Source organism: Carassius auratus, chromosome 50, assembly GCF_003368295.1.
Source record: "Carassius auratus strain Wakin chromosome 50, ASM336829v1, whole genome shotgun sequence".
Classification (NCBI taxonomy): Eukaryota; Metazoa; Chordata; class Actinopteri; order Cypriniformes; family Cyprinidae; genus Carassius; species Carassius auratus.
In genome coordinates this window covers 4696071-4703031 of record NC_039292.1, presented here as the reverse complement: position 1 = coordinate 4703031, position 6961 = coordinate 4696071, and the positions used below count along the sequence as shown (strand labels likewise).

The following is a 6961-nucleotide window of genomic DNA, read 5'->3' as shown; positions in this document are numbered from 1 at the left end:
TATAAATAGGACTCTCTTCCTATGGAGAGACAGTCTTTTATAGGAGCAGCAAGCGACTGAGATCCAGCCAGCAGACACTCTTAGATAGATAGCCTGGAGGACATCCGCACTCAAAAACACACTAGGCCTCCCCTGTGCACCCATGCAGAAAGGCCCCAGGGGAGAATTCACCAGCTGAGTCTCAAAAACAAGGTAGGACAACCCGGCTGACTGACAGACTGAATGCACTCAGCTGTTTGTGTGTATGCGTGTCTCAATAGTTCACTTCAGAGCTGATAGCTGGAGAGACCCAGGGTGCAAACACAAGCTGAGAGTGAGAAAAAGAAAGAGAGAGAGAAAGAGAGAGAAAATGCCAGCATGTACTCGCCATGGGAGTGTTATGGTAAGCGTTTGTTGATTTATTGATCAGGAAAGAGGACCGTTTTACATTCTTATGGATAGGATGTGAGCGGAGCATCACAACATGACACAGTTGTTTTGAGAGTCTGCAAGGGTTTGACAGCTACGACTAGTCCAAGTGATGTTACTTCTGAGGTAGTCTTTGTTTTTATTTGTGTGTTTATGCAGATTACGGCACTCTGGGAGTGACATGGTTGAAACGGGATAGAATCTGATTCATAGGGAACTGCTTGCATTACAATTTCCCTTTATCCCACTTCAGTCAATGGCTGTGCATCATAAGACTCGCCTCTCTCCCTTTCTCTCGAGTAATCCATTAAATGCCAGCATGCTCTTCCATGAACTTAAACTCCTGGTTCAGCACAGTAAATGACTATTATAACTGATTGACAGCCCTAGAGGTGTCCATTTAGCAAATTCTTTGGTACCTGAGAAAGATGAGGGGCAAAAAATTAAATGAAAGATGAGGGATAGAAAAAGGACATAGTGGGTCCCTTAGCGGGAATGTTGGCGAGGAGAGAAATTAAGTTTTCAGCAGCAGATCGATTTCTGAACACTTGTCTCATGCATTTTACAGAGGCTTTAAATGCCACTTACGGTATAATGCTGTACTCTGGGTCAGAGCAAAGCTCTTCCGTTTGGGCTGGGATTTCAGGGCCGCTTTTAACAAACTAAGCCTATAGACCTAAGTAAATCCGTCTGATTGAGTCACAGCCTTGGAAATTATGTTGTTTTGCTCTTCTTTTGTGGATTTGAAAGCCTGAAACCCGCCTTTTCTGTTACACCTCAGAATATTCCTTGGCAGCCAAGCTAATCTCATAGTCTCATAAACTCTTGATTCATAAAGAATTAATCTTATTCCTTCTTACTTTCTTTTCTAATTCTTGAAAGCAGCTGAGACTAAGCTGACACTATGGAGAAAGGGAGGTGGAGTTCCGAAGATGCTCCCAGAGCCTCCATGCCTGACGAACTGTCTCATCCTAAGTTTTCGGAATGGAAGTTTAAGCTCTTTCGGGTCAGGTCCATGGAGAAGGCCCCTCTGCCTAATGAAACACCGGTGGAGAAGGAAAACCAGCCAGAGGTAGCAATGGAAAACTCAGGCTCTCCTGGCAGTGTTATGAAGCTCTGTTTCGGAGGGAAGAGTAAGGAAAACATGGAGACTGCTCAAGGGAGAGTGGACCTTAAGCTCCAGGAAATTGATACACATATGAATCTTCTCAAGTGAGTCTAATAAAATATAGTGTCAACTGCATGAATTCTGAATGTTGACTTGACTTGTGCACATTTAGAAGCATGTCTTTGTTTATCTTAGTTTAAGATTAATTTGCTTGTGTCTTTTGCAGATGTCTGTGTCGCCTTTGTGGCCTTTCAATACAGAAGGCTAAAGGTCCGTCCCATGAAGTCCAGGGAGACTTGGAAGTGTCCAGCCGGTGTGCCTTGCGTAGGATGGGCTGTAAGTTTCTGAACTGGCCAGAGGTGATCTTGAAGGTCTTCAAGGTGGATGTGACAACCGACATGGAGACGGTGCATCCATCTTTATTTTGTCACAGATGCTGGACTGCTGTCATGAGGGGAGGAGGTTTCTGTTCTTTCACTAGGACCCAGATTCCAGACTGGAAGCCCCACAACACCCATTGCAACCTCTGCTTCCCTAAGAAGAGCTCTTTTCACCGAATAGGAAGGAAGCGGGCCAAACCACTTAAAATTGCACACAGCCATCCAAAGAGAATCAAAAGGGACTCCTCAGAATCCCCAGGGACCAATACAGCATGGAGACAGACCCCAGAGAATACTGGATCAGGTGGACAAGAACGGTTAAAACTATCAGTTCAGAGAGGACAATGGGTAAAGAATATCACCCAATGCCAGAGGGACCATCTGAGCACTAAGCTTATCCCTCCTGAAGTCCCAGCAGACTTCTTACATACCGTTACCTGCCAAGTGTGTGATCACTTGCTTTCTGACCCTGTCCAGTCACCATGTAGACACCTGTTCTGTCGGGTCTGCATCCTAAGGTACAGTCGTGCTTTGGGCCAAAACTGTCCCACCTGTAACCAACATCTAAATCCATCCCATCTGACCAGGCCAGCCAAATTCTTCCTTGCCACCCTCAACTCTATCCCTCTGCTTTGCCCCAGTGAAGGATGCAACGACTGGGTCCGATTTGACTCCTTTAGGGAACACTGCCTCAATCACTACCATGAAAAAGAATCTCAGGAAGAACAAAAAGCTTTAGAACAGAATTTTGATGATTACTTGCCGGTCAACAAAGGAGGACGTCCTCGACAGCATCTATTGTCATTGACCCGTCGGGCTCAAAAGCACAGGCTGAGAGATTTGAAGAACCAGGTGAAGGCATTTGCTGAAAAGGAAGAAGGAGGGGATGTGAAGTCAGTCTGCTTGACGCTCTTCCTTCTGGCATTGAGAGCTGGGAATGAACACAAACAAGCAGATGAACTGGAAGCTATGATGCAAGGTAATGCCAATAAACATATCACCCACAATATGTGACTGTCAAAGCAGTCGTTGTCAGACGAATGCAACTAGAATGAACACACAATGCATTATTGACTTATCTAAGCTTGGGAGGCATCAAGAATAAGAACATATACCATTTTTATAATCTAAAATACGCCATCACTATTTGTTTTGTTTTTTACAATGAACTAGTCCAATTTTCAATGCCTGACTGCAGATAATTGTACTCGTTTTTCATAGTACATAACAATTTTAATATGTAATTTTACACAATTATGTTCACATGCACAAAATAAATTGAACATGTCCACAATGTTATCTACACAATAATTAATTAATTATTTTCTTATGTTCCTCACTGTCAATTTAAATATAATAATCACCTGACTGTGTGTACGTGCACATGTGAGACTCAGTACACAATAATAATTATTGTAAAGAGCCTGTTAGGATGAAAACAACATCAGTATCTCATGTATCTGCAAATGACATAGATACTGTCTTCGGCCCCCAGGGGAACAGGGCCCAGCTGGTGCCTGTTTTCATCATCAGCTGATAGATTAGCATTTCTAGCATAGCTGAGTCACCTCTCTTCTAACTTAAGCATTAATAATCTCACAAATCTAGAACAATTAGGACACATTACATGCTGCAATTACAATCAGAATTCCAGATATGCTAGCACTCATTTGCTCTGAAAACAGTCCATAAACACACATACTGTAGGTTCATAATCACAAATGCAAGCTCACATTCTCACTTATTTTGAGGTTATTCTGGATAAACAGTTCTATGAATTCAAACTTCTGATTCTATCTCACACCGTTTTGTTTTCCCTCTCTATTCTTTTTCAGGCAGAGGGTGTGGGCTGCATCCTGCAGTGTGTTTGGCTATAAGGGTAAACACCTTCCTTAGCTGCAGTCAGTACCACAAGATGTACCGCACTGTAAAGGCCACTAGTGGCCGCCAGATATTCCAGCCACTGCACACTCTACGCAATGCAGAGAAAGAGCTTCTCCCTGGGTTCCACCAATTTGAGTGGCAGCCAGCTTTGAAAAACGTTTCCAGCTCCTGGGATGTGGGAATCATTGATGGCCTCTCTGGTTGGAAAACCTCTGTTGACGATGTCCCTGCGGACACCATCTCCAGAAGATTCCGTTATGATGTGGCACTGGTTTCTGCATTAAAAGATTTGGAAGAGGACATAATGGAAGGACTGAGAGAGAGGGAGCTGGACGACAGCATGTGCACCTCTGGTTTTACCGTTGTGGTGAAAGAATCATGTGATGGTATGGGAGATGTCGGCGAGAAGCATGGATCTGGTCCAGCGGTTCCTGAGAAGGCAGTGAGGTTTTCCTTCACAATCATGTCCATCTCCCTCCGAGTTGAGGGTGAGGACGATGGAATCACCATTTTTCAGGAACAAAAGCCAAACTCTGAGCTCTCCTGCAGACCTCTGTGCCTCATGTTTGTGGATGAGTCTGACCATGAGACCCTGACAGCCATCTTGGGACCTGTGGTAGCAGAGCGGAAGGCCATGATGGAAAGTCGGCTTATTTTATCTGTTGGTGGTCTTCTACGATCCTTTAGGTTCTTCTTTCGGGGCACAGGCTATGATGAGAAGATGGTTCGTGAAATGGAAGGCTTAGAAGCATCAGGCTCCACTTACATATGCACACTCTGTGACTCAACCAGAGCAGAAGCATCTCAGAACATGGTGCTACATTCCATTACACGTAGCCATGATGAAAATCTTGAGCGCTATGAGATCTGGAGGACAAATCCTTTCTCAGAGTCTGCTGACGAACTGCGTGACCGGGTCAAAGGTGTTTCCGCCAAGCCTTTCATGGAGACCCAGCCTACTCTAGATGCTCTGCACTGTGACATTGGCAATGCTACTGAATTCTACAAGATCTTTCAGGATGAGATTGGTGAAGTCTACCAGAAAAGCAATCCGAGTCGAGAGGAACGCCGTCGTTGGCGCTCAACCCTGGACAAACATCTACGCAAGAACCTGTACCTCAAGCCTGTGATGAGGATGAATGGAAACTATGCTCGTCGGCTGATGACACGTGAAGCTGTGGAGGTGGTCTGTGAGCTGGTTCTTTCCGAGGAACGGCGTGAGGCTCTACGGAAACTGATGGACCTCTACCTTCAGATGAAGCCTGTGTGGCGTTCTACCCGTCCCTCCCAAGACTGCCCTGTCCAACTCTGTCAGTACAGCTACAACTCTCAGCAATTTGCTGATCTCCTTTCCACCACGTTTAAGTACCGCTATGATGGAAAAATCACCAACTACCTACACAAGACTCTAGCCCATGTTCCTGAGATTGTTGAGAGAGACGGGTCTATTGGAGCATGGGCCAGTGAAGGCAATGAGTCTGGGAACAAGCTGTTCAGACGTTTTCGGAAGATGAATGCAAGGCAGTCCAAAACATTTGAACTTGAAGATGTACTGAAACACCACTGGCTGTACACCTCCAAGTATCTTCAGAAGTTTATGGAGGCTCACAAGAATTCAGCAAAAGCAAAGCAAGCCACATTCAACCCAGAAGAGACCCCAGATGAAATTGATTTGGCTCTTGAAGTACCAGATTTTTGAGCTTTTCTTTGATTGACTTTCTCCAATGGACCCTTTTTCCTGCTAATGAAAATATTGTTAAGTAATTGATTTGATTTCTTGAGATGAGAAGTAATGTCACGTGTAATGGCTTTGTTATTCACTTCATTATTTTTCTGAAGCCAGTGCATAAACGTTAGTTAAATTTTTTTATGGCAGAGATAAAAATTGAATGGGCAGGGCTTTTTTCTCCCGTGCTTTTACAGGCAAATTGTCTCAGTTTTATCTCTTGCGGCTTGTGAAATATGAGGGATTTTATTGTATTGTCAGGTTGTGACACCTTCACAAATTCATACATAAGGGTTATTTATGAAAACGTATGAGTGAGTTGAAAGTCACTGAAATGGTGTTAAAGGAGCCCCACATTTATGATCACACGGGACAAAGACAAAATTAAGTTAGGAAACACAAACTGTCTCCTGTGCAGAAGGTCTAGAAAAAAGGGGTTATTTTAACAATGCAGTATTTTGATGATCCTCAGCTAGTCCACAAATAACTATGAACACCCATAGACACTATGCTACAGCATTTGCACATTTACTTAGACCCTACCCCATAATCTACCTCAGTCTTCATTCTAACATGTCCCACAGCACAGGACAATTGCACCATCCCGCTCACAAAAACACATTTTCAAATATTCAACCATGTCTTTTACAACATAGCACCTATTGACTATTGTCAGAATTTCTTTATTGCTCTGTGTTACAGTTTAGAAATGTGTGCTCTATTCACTCAGACTTGTACCTGATTTTTTTAATCATCTCTTATTGTGTTTAAGAGTGCTAGATTTAATAGATTGTGCTCTCTTAAACTGAGGATTTCAGTAATACACTTTATAAATGCATTTTATCTTTCAGTTCATTGATTTATTTGTGAATTTATTTTACTGGTTTCTTTGTGTTTTTTTTTTTTGCTTTCTTTGAAACATTATGTGACAATTTCAGATGCTGAATTGACATATAATCTCAAGTGTCATATAAACTAAAGTGTTTCAAGTGTCTGAATAAATAGCTTTGTACTTTTTTAAAATTTATAATAAAAAAACACTGTGTTTCTAATTGTAAAAAAAACAACAACAACAAAAAAAAAACTTGCACAAAGGCACTGGTAATGTTCTTGCCCAGTCTTAATTTTTTTCTTTCATTGTGGAAGAGCATTACAGTGATTGTTGTAATTCATTAATTCATAAGTTCTTTTCTTTAATAGATTGAATATAATTGTTTTATAAGAAATATATATTTTTTTACTTTCCCTTTGGTAAAATAACAATAAATAATTAAAAATTCCAATCTAATTGAGAACTTTTTTGTCCTATTCTATTGTATGTGGTTGAAGACAAAGTACTTAAGACAGACATCTGACACATGCATGAATGTGTTGCAAATACAAGTGTATGTGTGTGTGTGTGTATATATATATATATATATATATATATATATATATATATATATATATTCTAAG

At 41.8% G+C, this 6961-nt stretch overlaps 1 protein-coding gene across 1 annotated transcript; it reads left to right on the top strand.

Moving 5' to 3' along the window:
- LOC113066712 (V(D)J recombination-activating protein 1) lies at positions 1-6350 on the top strand. The gene is made up of 4 exons (XM_026238687.1): positions 1-192; positions 1294-1620; positions 1743-2875; positions 3732-6350. The coding sequence occupies exons 2-4, from the start codon at positions 1313-1315 to the stop codon at positions 5477-5479; spliced, it is 3189 nt and encodes a 1062-aa protein (XP_026094472.1). The 5' UTR covers positions 1-192; positions 1294-1312; the 3' UTR covers positions 5480-6350.
- The last annotated feature ends 611 nt before the right edge of the window (positions 6351-6961 follow it).

Coding starts and splice junctions, on each gene's coding strand:
- LOC113066712 (XM_026238687.1), top strand. CDS start 1,313: ATGGAGAAAGGGAGGTGGAGTTCCGAAGATGCTCCCAGAGCCTCCATG. Junction 1,621..1,742: donor ACACATATGAATCTTCTCAA/GTGAGTCTAATA, acceptor TGTCTTTTGCAG/ATGTCTGTGTCGCCTTTGTG. Junction 2,876..3,731: donor ACTGGAAGCTATGATGCAAG/GTAATGCCAATA, acceptor ATTCTTTTTCAG/GCAGAGGGTGTGGGCTGCAT.